This window comes from Lemur catta, chromosome 12 (assembly GCF_020740605.2).
Source record: "Lemur catta isolate mLemCat1 chromosome 12, mLemCat1.pri, whole genome shotgun sequence".
NCBI classification, from domain to species: domain Eukaryota; kingdom Metazoa; phylum Chordata; class Mammalia; order Primates; family Lemuridae; genus Lemur; species Lemur catta.
In genome coordinates, this window is record NC_059139.1 from 54,146,686 (window position 1) to 54,164,165 (window position 17,480).

The 17,480-nt window shown below is 35.7% G+C and overlaps 1 protein-coding gene across 2 annotated transcripts in view; it reads left to right on the forward strand.

Moving 5' to 3' along the window:
- The window catches only part of VCAN (versican), a 100,122-nt gene that overhangs the window by 11,067 nt on the left and 71,575 nt on the right, over positions 1–17,480 (forward strand). For both annotated transcript variants that reach the window (XM_045566276.1, XM_045566277.1), the window contains exons 3-5: positions 4,840–5,214; positions 8,377–8,551; positions 8,637–8,764. In XM_045566276.1, coding sequence (XP_045422232.1) covers positions 4,840–5,214; positions 8,377–8,551; positions 8,637–8,764 — 678 coding nt within the window. The remainder of the gene's footprint in view (positions 1–4,839; positions 5,215–8,376; positions 8,552–8,636; positions 8,765–17,480) is intronic.

A 17,480-nucleotide genomic window follows, 5' to 3' on the forward strand; every position in this document is an offset into this window, starting at 1 on the left:
CAATCCCCTGATTATAAGAAACAGGAAATAAACAAGTAAACAGACAATAGAGGGGCTTTCAGATTGATGGACATAAAGCCGAGTAACATCCTAGAAAGTGACCTGGGTTGGGGGAAGTTGGTAAGACATCTTTGAGAAAGTAACATCTAAACTGAGATGTGAATGATGAGGAAGAGCCAGCTAGCCAAGATCGAGCCACAGTGTGTTTGAGCAGCAGAAAGGTCATTATGGACCTGTCATATGGACAGAGAGGGAAGCAGAAACCAGTTCATCCAAATAATAACAACACCTAACACTTGGACAGGACTCCCTGCGAACCAGGAACTGTGTTAAGTGCTTAACTCTAACTCATTGAAACATCTGTTACCCATGTATTGTACAGAGGAAACTGAGGCACCAAGAGGCTGGGTAGCTTGCTCAAAGTCCTACATCCAGTAAGTAGCAGAGCTAGGGGATGAACCAAGGCAGTCCCAGGAGTGTGTGCTCTTTACCACCATGTTACATTTCTTATCTACATAGGGCACAGGAGGCTTTGGAAAAGACTAGATTTTATTTCAAGTGCAGGAGGAAGCACTGATGGGTTTCAACAAGTGAAAGATATAAGTTGATGAATTTTTAAAAATTCTATTTAAGCTGCTCTATGAAGATTTGATTGTAGGAGAGCAAGAGTAGCAGCAAGGATATCAATTAGAAGCTTATTGCAGTAGCCTGTGCATGAAATGGGGCAGCTTCTATCAGGCACTGGCAGTGGGGATGGTGGATTCGAACCACTAACGGATTGGATACCTGAGGGCCTGAGGGGAATCAAGGGTGAGTTGACTCCTGGGATAGCTGTCTTTCCTTCCCGGCCTCCTCATTCCCCTTTCTAGCTACTTTAAAAGCCCCTCTTCCTTGTTCCCTTTGTCCCCTGTGCTGATACAGCTATTACAGCACATATTACTATGTTCTTATGATACGTTATTCTTTGTTTTTCTTCCCAAGTAGACTGTATGCTGCAAAAGGGCCTTTCATCTTCTAGCACAGTGCCTGGCACGCTGCCAGCACTTAATCATTTTATGTGTTGACTGAATGAATGAATAAATACATGAATGAACGCCACAGTGAACAACTCAGATGGCTGTCAGAGTCTAGGCTCCACCAATCAGATCATAGCCCAAAAGCTGTCTTCCTCAAAGTTTTCAGAAAGTGAAGGCGAAGATCCCAGAGAGATAAGGACAACAGTGCCCAGGGAAGAGGGAGTGTGTAGAAAAGAACATGGAAAGAGGAGTTGGTTTGGGTAGTCAGCATAGGAAGGGAATTGCAGAAAAAGCAGTAGGCAACCATCCTTCCACTCAAGTATAGATTTTCCACTTAGGACAAAGAAAGAATTCACACAATGAAAAACTAAACAAAATAAAACAATGTACAGTGTAATACTGAGTAATTTCTACATGTCTGTATCAATTCTTTTTAAATCCATGATCACCATTGAAAGGTAATTAATTTGGGGCTAATTTTAGGAGAATTTTATTTTTTCATACGAGAGGCAAAAGTAGAAAACATAAGATCCACATAAAACAGATCTGCAAGGTTCACAGAAAGATATACAACAGTAACATATTGAGTCAACACAAGTAATTTTATTTTAAGGTTTTCTCTGTTTATTCCCAGGCATTTAAGAAGTCAATGACTAACATAAATGAACATCTTGTCTACTGTTACAGGCTTTATTTGAACACACAAAGAGTTCTTGGCTTTAATGATACCTATTGTATTAGGTTATAAACTATCCTAATCATTGATTATCTAGAATTGACCTAGTTATTTTGATAATCCTCTACTAGTATAAAATGGAGTCATGTACAGTCATGAGTAAATGAATGAACTAGATGATGATATTTATCATTTGAGTAATAAATTCCCATATTTTCAATCTCACATTTATGTGGCTGAAGTCTATGTGTGTGTGTTTGGTCAAATTGTGCAGATGGGATTTACGTCATCCTTATTCTGCAGAATCTACTGACAGAGAATGAGGAGTAATTGGTCATTCATTATTTAGAACTTTCTCCTGTACTATACTCATTTAGACTATAAACCATCTGGTGGGAAGACTGAACTTTTTGTTAGGATTCATTTTCATTACTTACATTGTCAGAGATTCAAACAAGTTCTTGTAGGTAGCAGATTTTTTTTTAAAGCATGTGTAATCTATAAACATTGTACTCTGAACTACTAAATTTCTTTGTTAAAATATTTAGATTTAGTGAACTTAGTTTTTGTGACCGAGTACATTAAGACCCAAGATTTGATACACAAAAGATGTGACCACACAGCTCTTTGTTAATCCTGTTATTAAGACTGGGTTCTACATGAATATATATTTATATCCAATCAAAGCTTTTAATTTTCTTATACCTATAAACACCCAGAACAATAAATAGCCCTTGGGAAATTGCCATTTGACATTATTTTGTTCAATGTATCATTTCATTGTAGCAGTTATTTAGCAATGGTCTAAGTTTCAGAAATTTAGTTTCTATCTCTTGGATAGATTAGGCTGAATTTCATGTCTGCCCCTATACACTTAAAATTGTGAAAAGAACTGTAATTTGTTAATATATATTAAAGAAATTAAAGTAATTTATCCTAAACTAATTTTAAGGAGATTATAATGTGTTTCATAATTTAAAACATAATTGAAGTTGATAAAAATGTATAGTTTTTCATTAAAGAGCAACATTTTATTTGTGGCAGAGTTAATTGTCTAAATAATTCTTCAGTAAGGAAGATGAAATTTTCTAGAACATATGATCAATGTAAATTTGGAGATTTTTGGATTACAAAATTCTCATGCTTTGTGTGATTAAACCCATACCCTTGGCAAAAAAAAAAAAATCCAGATATCTTTGTGTTGTCATCATCTCCCTAATTGAATCCAAATTAAAAGAATATGAAACAGGTAGGGGTTACTTTCAGGGAGTCCCCTGCAAACTTTTTGTATTTATTAAAAAGATCATAAAATTACTAAAAGGTTTCAGCTCAGATGTGATTAATGAGTTATAGAAATAGGATGGGTCTAGAGTAGACTCTGAATGGGAACTAAAATGAAGACTTTTGCAACTTAATTTAGGGGCAGAGGAAGAACACCAAAGCTAAATAATTCGTTGATTAGGTGTCAGGAGACATGTGTTCTGGTTCAGGTCTGTCACCAGCCAGCTGGGAGCTTGTTGTTTCCTTTCAGTGGAGCATCCTGAGTAAGGAATTGGACCAGTTTTACTCAAAGGGTGAGCATGAAGTTAGAGAATTGACTTTATAAGCCAAGGAGGCCATTAAAAAATGGAATTATTCCCTTGCTATTATATTCCAAAATTCTAATAGTCTTAGTAACATTTTAAAGATGAATTTAGTGCAGCTAATACAGACTTCAATTTATTTTTATTTAATTGTATTAAGTCCCTTAAATCTGTTTTGGACAAGCTGTAAGTAGATTAATAAAATGATACACAAATACATGACAGCAATAACCATAAATTTGAAATAGATTAGTGATTTCTATAGTAAGTACACTAAATAGAATACTGTATTATTTTAGATTGTTTATATCATATAAAAGATTTTATAGGCCCATCCTTTTTAAGTTAAAATTTCAATCTTTAGCAATAGAGATTTTTTTTCTAAAGAGTATACTGTCTCCATAATATTTTCCTACAGTTTTCAAAATGACTTATTCCGATGTTATCTATATCTGTATCATTGATAAAGATATCTATTTCCATATTGCATTGATATCTATGTCATTTCTGATGCATGTCCATACTGAGATATATGTTACCAATACCTCTGACCACTAACACGGTAAGTGTTAGATACACACCATTTTGTTAATTAAAAATCATTATTTCACTTCACTTAGAGGCTACTATTAACTTGTTAACCGTATTCTCATGATGTAAGTGTTGCTTGTGCATTAACAACAATTTCTTTTATTACTAACACATTGTCTAGCCTAATAACAGAGTCTGGAAAGTAGGGAGGTGGGGTTGGGGAGGCAGATGGATTCCTGTAAGAGTGAAAAGAACATTTTCTTTCACATGTAGTGGTGTTAAATTGTAGTCAATGTATTCTTTATCATTAAAAGGTTAAAAGCTTAAACAGAAAGACATTCTGCAGGTAAATATTTTAGGAGGGTTAGATGAACAGAAGCCAACTTTCCCCTCAGCATATAATTGAGAGGTAATGTTTCACTGCAAAGTGATTGCAGCTGGATTTGTCATTATGATGAAAGCCTTTGGTTCAAACACGGGACCTAAGAGGGTCCTTCAAATGTTAGACTTTCCCTTGTGCCAGTCCTGTAAAGTACTTTATTAAAATTCTCACTTCCCCTTTGCATTTTATTTTCATTTCCTCTAAGGTAATATGGCAGTTATCTTTAAAAAAATTTTTGTCTTCTGACTTGTAGACATAATTTTCACCTTTCAAATGCTCTTCCTAACATTGGCCCAGTCTTTTAAACCTTTGCTGCTGATTTTAGCCCATCTTCGTCTTTTGCCCTTGGTTGCGTTTCTTCTTGTACTTGTCTTTTGTTGCTTATTTTGTTCATGTTAAAGACTAAGTTACAAATATTTTAAAATGAATGCCATATTTCAGTACGTAAAAATGAGCCTTATTAATCCTTGTTTTTGTTATAAAACGTCACTGAAATTGTATGCTAGTCTCTTTATATAGAATCATTCTAATGATTTCACATGTTGAAGATGTGACCAAACCATTATAAGGGTTTCTCACTCATACACATATTTAATAGACTCAGTTTGGGTTTTTTAGGACTATTAATCTGCTATTTTCTCTTTCCTCCAGTCAAAGTGGAAAAAAGCCCGCCTGTTAAGGGCGCCCTCTCCGGGAAAGTCAGCCTGCCTTGTCATTTTTCAACCATGCCTACTTTGCCACCCAGTTACAACACCAGTGAATTTCTCCGAATCAAATGGTCTAAGATTGAAGTGGACAAAAATGGAAAGGATTTAAAGGAGACGACTGTCCTTGTGGCCCAAAATGGGAATATTAAGGTTGGTCAGGGCTACAAAGGGAGAGTGTCCGTCCCCACGCACCCCGAGGATGTGGGTGATGCCTCCCTCACCATGGTCAAGCTGCGTGCCAGTGACGCGGGCCTGTACCGCTGCGACGTCATGTACGGGATTGAAGACACGCAGGACTCGGTGTCCCTGGCCGTGGATGGTAAGGCTTTTAGAATCCGCGAGAAGGTGGTATGATATAACGGGTTCAGAAGTGTGAATTGGTACTCAAAAGTAACCGTTGTTTGTGGGTTGGACAAGTGGAAAAAAATACTCATCAATCCAATAGTCTATGCCTCTCACCGAAGATGAACTGTTATTTCTTCAGAGGTCAAGACAGGTGACTTTTTGCCAACTTCATTTATTCCAGGTAGTAATGTAGAGTATACTGAAAATAATGAATACCTCAACACATGGTACGTAGTTCAATGACCATTACTCAGTGTTGAGACCTATCAATGATTACTTTTCAAGACTGTAAAGGCTGATATAGAGTTTGTTTTTAATTTTTTCACGTGTGTATGCACATATAGAAATATATGCATATACACATATATACATACATACACACATATACATATATACACGAAAAGACTTTTTCCCTTTTTTCTCACTCTCTCAGTATGATTATTAAAATCTTTGAGTTTGCTTTTCAGAAATATAAATTCTATCTTAACTTACGTTGAAGAAATACTGTACTTAATAAAAACCATGGTACAGATCGCAGTGTATTAAAAAGGCTAAGACTCAATAAATATTTGAATTGGATTAAAACAAGAACTTCATAAAGTGTTTTAAGGGTAATATACTAGTTGTTATCCATTAAGTCTTGCAATGAGACATTTTAGTTTTACCCTCCTTTCAGTGGTGGTTTATGTCATTTGAATTTAAGTTAGGAGACAAAGCAAAGAAAAATTGCTTTAATTGGGTACACACATAATGCCGTAGCTCTTGGAAGCATAATATTTTGGCAAGTTATTAAGCAAAATTCTAATACTCAGACATGATGGAACAGATTTTCTTCCAACTCTCCATTTCCCTATAAAATATTTACCTTTCAGAAGACTATATAAAGGGTTTTATTAAAACTCTTTCTTGTGTAGCCAAAAGGAAATACTTTGAATTTCAGATGCAACAAATTCACTTTCTGAACACACTTTTACATTCATGTGCTATTGCTCCCTTCTATAAATCTATTTTTATGTTGTCCAGGCATCCACTAAATATCCTGGGATCTTCTAACCTTATCATTTATTTTAGTTAGCCTCTGATGGTACTACTGTGATTTCTCTTTCTCCCTCTCTTTTGTTTATATATCACTTTTTTTTAAATCCCCAAAGGAGTTTAAAAACTTCTTACAATTTTTCATCATTAAAGAATTAGCAATGGATTTGCCCCTTGCCCCTCTGAAACAATGAAAATCCTCCACTTAATCTCCTTAGCTCCATGGGGTCTTCAAATTATTCCAGCAATCGCAGATACTTACATAGATTGAAGTTCCCTGCCTTGGTCAAGGAGGCCCCTTTGTGCCTCCTTACTGCCAATCTTCCATGCACATGGAAGATTTTTAATTACCAAGAAGACTATTTGAAGCTTTGATCAACATAAAACTAATCTAAAACCACTGAAATTCTTCTTTAAGCCTTAGCGATCATTTTAAGCTATCTCTCATACTTACCGGACAGCACAGTATATACTTCTGGGCAATTTTAGAGAGGTTATATAGAAGGTACAAACTGACATTTCATTTCATTTCATTTCATTTCATTTTATTTTATTTTATTTTATTTTATTTTATTTTATTTTATTTTTGAAAGACTTATATTGGAGTCATGAAAGGGCAGAACGGGAAAATGAATGTTGGTTGTCATTGCATCTACTCAGTGCCTATGCAGGTTTTTTGTGTTGGCACTGATCAGAGGTACTTATCTATGAGATGGCTGGTCTGTTCCCCTAAGGTTACTTTACTGGAACACACTTGCCTTAGAAGACAGAGACAATCTAAGGATGGACACTTGGGAGACAGTCTCACAGCTAGAAGTCAGGCTGTGGAAGATAGACTACCGTCAATCCCAGGAAATTACTAGGTGTAAAAGGAGAGTGGCACATATCTTGGAAACCACAATTTATTCCAAATAACAGAAAAAAAAAGTGTTCTTAAATGATATGACTCTTAATGAAATCTCATTTGTAAGACACAGCTGCCTCAATTTCTATTTTTCAGTGACTTCCCTGGCACATTAGTTTGACCCACTTTGGTGTCTTGTAGAAATGAGTCACCATATTTACTCCAGCTAAAAATGGAGACATTCTTGTTGAAATGAGAAAAGAGAATCCAAAGCTCTACCCCCTCAGTTGCTCTTTTCTCATCCCTTTGACAATTCCTTGAGCCCTAGAACACAGTTCAAAACCACTAGTTTATACAACCCCTAAAATACAACAGAATGGAATTTGAGGAAAGTGTTAGGAGCTTCTACCAGGGGAGTCTGGAGAATTTTATTTCAGGCTTTCTTTGTGTAAAAATTATACATTTTATCTGTCATAGCAGAGACCCTAAGTTACTCTGGTCAGGTAGTGAATATGATAAACATACAGGCAATACATGGTAGCCTACCTAGCATTTTAAAATCCTTTACCTAAATTGAACTTCACATCAATAAAATAACATAAGCAATATTAGTTTTACTTCACAGAGGAGGAAATTAAGGCTCAGAGAGCTTGACTTGTATATAAGTAAGAACAAATTTGGGATTGGAAAAAAGCTTCTTACTCATATTTGTCCAGTCTCTTTTCCACCCTGGTATATTGTCTCTGAAAATAAATATCTCAATGTTTTATATTGAGATATGATGCTAGTGAATATTTTCATGAGACTGGTCTATTGGGTTGGTCCTGGGTAAAGTTATGAAGCAGAAGTTGATCTTTGGGCCTGCTTAATTCTTTGTATTAATATCCTCAGCAGAGCCTACTCCCTTTAGGTACCTGTTGTTTCCATGATAGCCTGAATACTGCCTGTAATTAGGACAACTGTCCATCACTTGGGATTTAGCAATTTAAATCTCTTTCTTGGATTGTTTACATGTTAACAGAAAATCCCTGGCTAGGAAACCTTCTAATGGAGCAGAAGGGGACACCTAGATGAATGGCGTTTTTGAAGATCCTCAAATCAACATGAGTTTGCATAATGCTACAGAAAGTAAAAATAATTATCCTGATGTCATTACCATGTTACTAATTAATTTGACACATTACTCCAATGAGAAATTTTGCACTGCACAGTGGGAGATTTGAATGTGCTCATAATTATTTGCTGTTGTCTTTGCAGGAGTTGTGTTTCACTATAGGGCAGCAACCAGCAGGTACACCCTGAATTTTGAGATGGCTCAGAAGGCTTGTTTGGACGTTGGGGCAGTTATAGCAACCCCGGAACAGCTCTTTGCCGCCTATGAAGATGGGTTTGAGCAGTGTGATGCAGGCTGGCTGTCTGATCAGACTGTTAGGTGAGAGGTCTGGGGGCCATAGGCTTTAACTTATTAATTTGGGAGTGAGAAGAAAGTGTCACTTATTAGCCATTTATTTCCTTAGATATCCCATTCGGGCTCCCCGAGAAGGCTGTTATGGAGATATGATGGGGAAGGAAGGAGTCAGGACCTATGGATTCCGTTCTCCTCGGGAAACTTATGATGTGTATTGTTACGTGGATCATCTGGATGGTAAGATGTTTAAGCTTCTATAGCTTCATTTGAAGTAAGAAAATTGAGGAAAGACTAGAAGTGCATTGGAATAGAGCACGTCTTCATGCTTGTTTGGACCCCAAACAACAGCATTTTGTTTAAACGACCGTATGATTTTGTGGTAAAATAAGCTTAAATTAAAGTGGAAAGAGAAGGAGGAGTGTGTAAATGGTTATGCAGGTTAGAAATGTCTTTAGTTAATGGCAGGTTTTCTTATAGTCATGCTGCTCTTGGACTGTTTCCAATACACTTTTAGAGCATTAAGAATAGAAAGCTGTAAGGGTGGTACCTATTCTGGTGAGAACTTCAGGTAAAACTCCTGTGATGACAAACCACTGTGAATCCAAGTACTGATAAACATCCCAAAGTTCAACTAAATAGCTCTGTAAACTAGCCCAGCAGGGATTTTTAACTTTCTCTTCCTGTTTACTTTGTTACACCTGAGTTCAGAGCAGTCATTCATTCATTCCACCAATCATCGCACTAAACTCCTTAAAAAGTACCTACTGTGTGATAGGTACTCTGCTATCATAAGGGATCAGCAGCCAGTCAAGATGTAGCCCTTGCTTTTAACTTACTTAGAGTCTGACTGGTTTTTTGGCACTGTCATTTCTCTTCTGCCTGATTTAGAGATTCTTAAAAACAAGTTTGAGTTCAATAATGCCAACAGTATCTAAAGGGCACAACGCAGTTATATTATAAAGGCGCATGGAATAGAAGTTTCTGTGATTTTTGAAATGGATTTTCATTTGTATTAACAGGAATCTTAGAAGCCTAAATGTATAAATAGTAGTATTAAATTGAATTATACTTTTAATTTTGGCTGGATACACATGAAAAGAATGACAATTTTCTTGTGTAAAATGAGGAGATTAGAACAGATGATTTTTATGGTTCCTTTCAACATTAAAATTTTGTGATTCCATGATTCTATGAATTGAATAAATAACCGCCATTGAGAGCTGGCCCCTTAGTCTGCTCAGAGTGTCCTAATCAGTGTTTGGAGATTGGGCTCTATCATTTGATGATATGTGCGTGGTCCACAATAAGGAAGGATTTATTATTCTTGTAGAAGTCCTTTCCTACTTCCATAAGTATAGTCATGTCCAAGGCAAATGTTATATGTTTTTGTCCCGTTGTAACTCAACTGGATTTTATAAAATTCCTTGGGATAAATGTTCCACATATTTGATGACTGAAAACTTGTAGTGTGGAATACAGCATAACTTTAGTTCGGGTATTTATACCAAGACAATAGAATTTGAGATTTTTAGTTTTAGAATGTAAAAGTTGGAAGAGAAAGATAAAAGGAATCAGTACAAATACTAATTCAAGCACTGGCTGAAATTTGTGTCTGCAAAGTAACAAGGCTTTTATTTGTTTCATAGAGGAAACTTGACAATTTGGAGAATATGCAGCATGTTTACAATGATATTGTTCTTGAAATTTTTTACTCTGTGTTTCTTGGCCCTTGGAATAATTAGCAAATCTTTGGACACTGCTCTTTTCTGTCTTGACTTGAAATTGAAGTGGGATGGGGGTTAAAGAGAACTTTCATGGCTGATGATGTGAGAGAATGATCATAAGATTGTTCTTGTAAAGTTTCTCTCATTTCTTTACTGAAGTATATGTCTTCTCTTTGAAGTAAAGACCATTGGCTAATCTGTGAATTGATAAAAATTCTTTTGGAAAGTTGACTACATAAAATTATTAATATATCTGGTATTTCAATTGCTGCATTGATAAAAGATTATTTGAAGATGAACCAAGATTTTTCCTAAGAGACTTTGCCATATTCATGAGTGTAATAATTCCTACTTTTATTTTATTGTATTTTTGGGGAGCCAAGTGTGTGTGTATGAGAAATGATGGGAGCAGTGAAAAGTAGAGATATTGAGGTGAGGTACTTAGAATGCACATGACGGAATATATACACAGGATTTATGAGCCAAGGTGCAATTATTTAGGTCAGAAGTCATATATTCCAGATGATCTAATGAAAAAAATCCATTAAGTATATAATGAAACCTTGTTCAAAAAGGCAATTAATTTTCTGTTTTAATTTAATTATTGATTGTGAAAGATATTTAGTTGACAGTGTCGACCTTCTGTTTTTTTCTCCTTTGTTGTTTTATGATGTCATATTTATTTTGACATATGTATTTTTCTACAAAATTTAAATAATTATACTAAGTTACATCCTGCTGGGTTTGGAGGAAAAAATGAAACTGGTTCTTTTCTGTAGTGCAATTGTAACAGTTATGCATATTCAATGAATATTCAATAGAATATTCAATTCTATTTAAAAAAATAACAGTAGGTATAAAAGAGCAATTACCTTAGCTATATTCGCTAGTAAGCATTTCAGTATCACCTTGTGTTCTTAGAAATGGTCTAGAAGGTATGAAAGCTTATTAGACATGATTCAGTAATATAGCACTGTTATTAAGAAATTAATGGAATGAAGATTTTAAAATAGGAATCTAGAAATTAGACCCATAAAATAATGCTTATTAGGAAATTTCATCTTTGTTTCCTGGTAAAGTAGATTTGGAAAATGTTGAGAGGGTTTGAAAGTAAGATCGAGGTGATTAAGTGATTTAGAAAATTAGGTAAAAAATTGGAATTATTTAGGAAGGGTAAAGACAAGGCTGAGAGAGGCCTTGGGAGGCAGTTAATTTCCTCATAATTAAGAGTAAGAAAGACTTCAGCTGAGTCCCAGTTCTGCCATTTGCTAGTTGTGAGATCCCAGGCAAGGCTTTACTTCTCTAAGCTTCAATTTCTTCTCTGAAATGGAAACAATAAAAATACTTACCTTTCCATTATGGTATAAAGATTGAATGAAATAATATGTAAAGCTTTTATCACAGTGTGTGGCACAAAGTAAGTGCTTAATAAATAAAGGCTCTTGTTATATAGCTTATGAGAGGTGTTTTATTTCCAATGAATTCATAACAAGAAGAAAGGAGTTGAAATTGCAAGTCTAAATTGAGTTCAATATAAGAAAAAATTTCTGACAATGAATATTGTTAAATGTAGAAAGGATACTGAGAGGCTGTAAAATTTCTTCTCTAGAGGTTTCTTCAAAATAGAATTGATCTGAAAAACTACAAGTACAATGCTGTATCAAAAGTCTGTTTGAGTCACAGTACTTTGAAGGATACAGAGAAGGTCTGGAAATGGGCCACTTTGTGAAGAAGGGTCATTTTGAATGTGATAAATAGCAACATGCTTGAACATTATTGAATAATTAAAAATAACACTGTGGCAAAATAGAATTCCTATACTGTCCCTCCTCAATTGTTTGAAATAAGTTTATTCTCTGATTAGAACATTATCTTCCTAAATCAAATGTGTCCACTTTGCCACTTTCAAAAATGCTTTGTGAGTTACTGCATTTCTATGCTGAAAAATGGCAGTTTCTTTGGGAGTATGTGTGTCCAGCTATATCTACAGCAAGCAATAGTTTGTAAATAAGATAGATAAGAGTGTGTTGGGAAAAAAATGAGTATAATGTAAATATTTCAGCCAAAAAACCACTCAAACTTTCTAGGAATCTTCAATTCTTTTTCAATGAAATCAATCGATTGACTATTTGGTTTCATTATGGTTGCAGGTACATGTACGAAAACTTTCTGTCTTATAGGCATTTAATTCTCCCTGCAGATAAATGAGAGGGTAGCAGATGAAGTCAGGCTGCCTTCTTTCATGGTTGACCCATTTAGTTCCCTTGCAATGAGTCAGTACTTCCAGTCTTGTCCCCAGATCTGACAAATGATTGGTCCAGGAGCTCCTTGCCCCTCTGACTTGGGCAACTTTGGGTACCTACATCCTATCATCCTAAGGCCTATATTTTCCACGTGGCCTTGCTTTTTGGCTTTGACTTCACCTGGGATAACTACCACCCGACCATTCCAATTCCCTGGCTTTTACACAAGCTCCCCAGCACTCCGACAGGCCTGTCCTGTAGACTCTCTCATCTCATATTCCCTCCCTAAGTCCTCGATCTTTCACACCTTAACCATCTCTGAACCTTTGAATATATGACAATAATTACCTTCCTGCAAATATCTGGTTACACTTCCCTCTGTTCTACTAGACTGTGGATTCTGGGAGAGAAGGAACTATACAAATTCATTTTTGTATCCCCAGTATGACCTTGTACATAGTAGGTGCTCCATAGCCGGAGTTGAATAAATGAATGAATGAATTACTGTCCAAACTCCAAGTGCCCACCCTACTCACTGTGCCTTACACTTGCTTCTTGGTATTAGCTTCACACATCTCCAGCCCTTATCAGTATTCTGCCTGCTTCCCAATTTTTCATTGCTTTAATTTCCTTATAATTTTATTTAATTTTGTTTTTGTTCACGTGCATGTAAACTGTAAGCCAAGTGTCTTATGGGATGAATGGGGCACAAAAGAACCCAGAAAGAAGAAATACATGGAAAATGAAAGTGTCAGTTTCTACTTTCGCATGTCTAGCTCCGGAACTCTCTTCTGAATTCCATACTCATATTTCTAGTTTGTGAACATTTTCGTATTTCATCTCGTTTAATTCTCACGAATAGCCCCCATGTCTTTAACAGTTTTTCAAGGGACCTGTTTTAGGACCATCAAAGCACTTAAACGCATTGCCATGTAACTCACCTATTCAGCATTGTGCGTTGGATTGTTTTGCTGGCTTCAGCCACAAGCGCATACTCTGCCTGGTCTTCAAAGCCCCTAAAACCTGGTCTACTGCAACCTATTCCACCTCATTTCCCTCACTCTCCAACATGACCACACACGCATGTGCCCGGCCCTCCACGGACCCTGTGCGCACTCCCGCCTGTGCTCTGCTCTGTGCCTCTCAGGGAGCATATGCCCTTAGTCTTTCCAGCATTCTGATTTTTCCTGTGCTCGAAAACTTACTGCTTTCAGGATTCCTTCTCTGGCTATTCCAGCTTACACGGAGATTTCTTGACTCTGAACTCCTACTTTACCTAGAGTTAGTTCTGTGTATTTTGGTGTTTAATTGTTTTCTGGTTGCTTTTTGTGTTCATCATATATAAAATGCTATCTATTAGTTTTATTTCTGCAAGGTTATTGTGAACTACTAGGAGAGATAAGACCGTAAACACCTACCTCTCACCCAACCGCAAATAAGGGCCTGTTCCTGTCACGGAAACATAATAGTTACCCAAGAAATACTTGGTGGTAATTACAGTATTTCTCCAACCTTTGTCTCTTTTGGAAACTGCCTTCCACCACCAGCTCTCCATTTCTGTAACATTTAAAAAAATGCTTGGCTTTGTTAAAGTTCACTAAGGATTTTTTTTTTTTTGTCATTATTGAATCACCATGAGGCTAATTTTTCTCTTTGAATTTCTTTTCTATTTCCTTTCGTGTCTCTTAAAAATAATTCCTTCCCAGAGATACTCCTTTCTGGTCTCTCACAGTAATTTCCCTTTCTTGCCTTCTGACCCCATCTTCCCAGCAAAATGCCTTCTCTGGGATTGGTTCCCTTGTACCTATTCACCAATTATTAGGTATTTTCTTCTACTGCTTCCTGGTATCAAATTTTAATAGAATTTACAATATGTAATCTATAGAATACTTCACTGATGGGGGTTAAGAATTGGTGATTTGTGTCCTTATTGGGCTTATTCGCTTAGAAAGCCCATATCATCTGGAATTGCTTTCTGCATTCTGTGGTTCAGCAGATGATTGAAATATTGATTCTGTATCAGAATCTCTTCACATTAGTTAAGGTTGGTGCTAGAAGATGCTGAAAACTTTTTAGGTATTCTCTGTAGGACTCACAGAATCATATATCATGGTTGTAGCTGTGGTTTCTTGTGTAGGCTTTGGAGATTAACACACCTTGCTTGGAGTTGCTTCTGTTTACAGGGTGAATGGTCGGCACGGCATGCTGGCAGCACCCTTGGAAGAAGATGTCCTCATTCGGTACAGGACTTTAGTAGATGGACTATGACGTAGCCTCATTAGTAGAATAAGGGAGGAGACTATTTATTGTATGGTTGCATTATTATTTAAGTCTTATAAAAAGCTTGTCAGGTACTTTTATAAAACTCTTACTTCTGCGTATAAGAAAACTGAGACACACAGATCTTAAGTGATTGTATATGTCTTTCTTCCTTCCACTTCAGTACACTCCCAGGGCCACCAAAGATTCCCCAGCAGAGCAGCAGGCAGTCTTCCAAGCCAAGAGGATATAAAGTGCCCTCAAAACTCTCCCAAATCTGATTTCTCACATAAAAATACAATTCTTGAGTAACGATTGCATTACTGATTGAATTGCAATGATTGAAATTTCTGGGTCAAATTCTAACTTTATTTTTAACTTTGCAAGACATTATAGGGTGTTTTTCAATGTGGCTGCACCATTTTACACTCTCATCAGCAGTATAGTAGAGTCCTGATTCCTAAACCTTCTTTGTCAGCACTTGCTGTTATCTCACCTTTTGTATAACCATCCTAATGGGACTAAAGTCATATCTCTGTGGTTTTAATTTGTCTTTCTCTGATGGCTAATGATGTTCAGCATCTTTTTATGTGCTTGTTGGTCATTTATATATCTTCTTTGGAGAAATGTCTATTCAGAACCTTTGTTCATTTTTAATTGGGTTGTCTTTTTATTATTGAGTTGTGAGAGCTTTGTATATATTCTAGATTCAAGTGCCTTTTCAGATGTATGATTTGCAAATATTTTTCTCCCATTCTGTGAATTATATTTTTACTTTCTTGATAGAGCCACTTGAAGCACATAATTCAAAGTTTTTGATTTTTATGCAGTCCTGTTTGTCTTTATTTTTGTTTTTGTTTGTGCTTTTGGTGTCATATCTAAGAAAATATTGCCAAATCTTCAGTCATGAAGATTTATCTCCATGTTTTATTATAAGAGCTTATAAGTTTTAACTCTTTTACTTTTATTTTTATTCATTTTGAGTTACTTTTTTATGTAGTGTGAGGTAGGGATACAAATTAATTCTTTTGCATGTGGATATCTATTCATATGAGCACCATTTATTGAAAAGACAATTCTTTCTTTGTTTAATGGACTTGGCACCCTGTTGAAAATCAATTGACCCTAGATTGATGAGTTTATTTCTGGACTCTCAATTCTATTCCATTAATCTATATGTCTATCTTTATTCCAGAACCACACTGTCTTTATTATGATTGTCTGTAGTAAATTTTGAAGTTGGAAAGTGTGAGACCTCCAAATGTGTCCTCTTTTTCAAAATTATTTTAGCTATTTTGGGTTTTTTGAGTTCCTATATAAATTTTAGAATCAGCTTATCATTTTGTACAAAGAAGCCAGCTAGGTTTTTACAAAGATTGCACTGAATGTTGAGATCAATTTGGGGTATGTTGCCATCTTAATATCAAGTTTTGTGATCTATGAATCTGGAATGTCTTTCTGGGTTTTTATTTTTAATATTCTTTCATTTCATTCAACAATGTTTTGTAGTTTTGCCATTCTTCTGCTAAATTTAGTCCTAAGTATCTTATTTTTTTTATGCAAACTTAAATGGAATTTTCTTATTTCCTTTTTCTGGTCATTTATTGCAAGTGTACAGAAATACAGTTGATTTTTTAGATACTGGTTTTATACCCTGCAACCTTGCTGAACTTGTTTTTTTGTTCTAATCATTTTTTAGTGGATTCCTTAGGATTTTTTTATATATAGCCTCTTTCATTTTATATAAGTAGAACTGTCTTGACATAAACCCTTTGAAGCATGTGACAGTCATTTGCTTTAAGGTTTTGATGTCAAGATCTCCTGGAGCTCCGAATCAAAAGAGTTTCTTTGGAAATATAGTCACCATTTACCTCCCAGCTGTGAAAAGCCAGAAAAACCCAAACCAGGCTGATCCTCCTGTGTTGACCTGAGGTCAGACTATGCCTGTCAAACCAAATAACATGTTCAATCTCTTGTATATTTTGAAGACTTAGAAACCCAGAAATTTTATAGAGCCTCTTTCTCACTCTAATTAAGATCTGCTCTGTCAATGGGAAAGAATGAGTTTAGACATCCTGAAAACCATCGAAAGATGTTTAAATTTTAGTGGGGGCTTCTTGGATCCTTAAACTCTTTAAATTGACACATGTGAGATCCTGTGTGTAGTAACACATTCACACATATGCAGATTCATTTTCAAATGAATGTAATCTGATTTAGAGAATGTTAACTATCACAGAAAACTAATGGTAATACTCTTAACGGTTAATTAGAGGTTAAAAATTTCATAACCTGAAGTTTGTGCTTTAAGCCACATTATGCTTTACTTCAGCATAGTACAAGTGAGAAATCTGGAAGGTGCCTACCTCCCTTTCTAGTCTCATTACTACCAAAATCAAAACATTGCCAGCCTAATGCTAACTTTGGGTTCTAAAATGAAGTTATTTTGGCAGCCCTAGAGTTTTCCTTTCATTGTTAATAGAAGATTGGTCTTTGTGCAGGTTAAAGGATCAAATCTTAGATGAAATTGACATGTTTTTAAATTATCTGCAAATATTGGCCCTCAAAAGGTTAGATAGCAGTGTATGTCAGCTGTTAACCAAACATGTATAGCTGATGAATTTCATGATCCAATGAATAATAAGCATTAGTCTTTGTTGCTTTGATCTTGTGTACATAGATACAGGAAAAAATGAGAGAGAGAGAGAGACAAGAATCCTTCTTTGA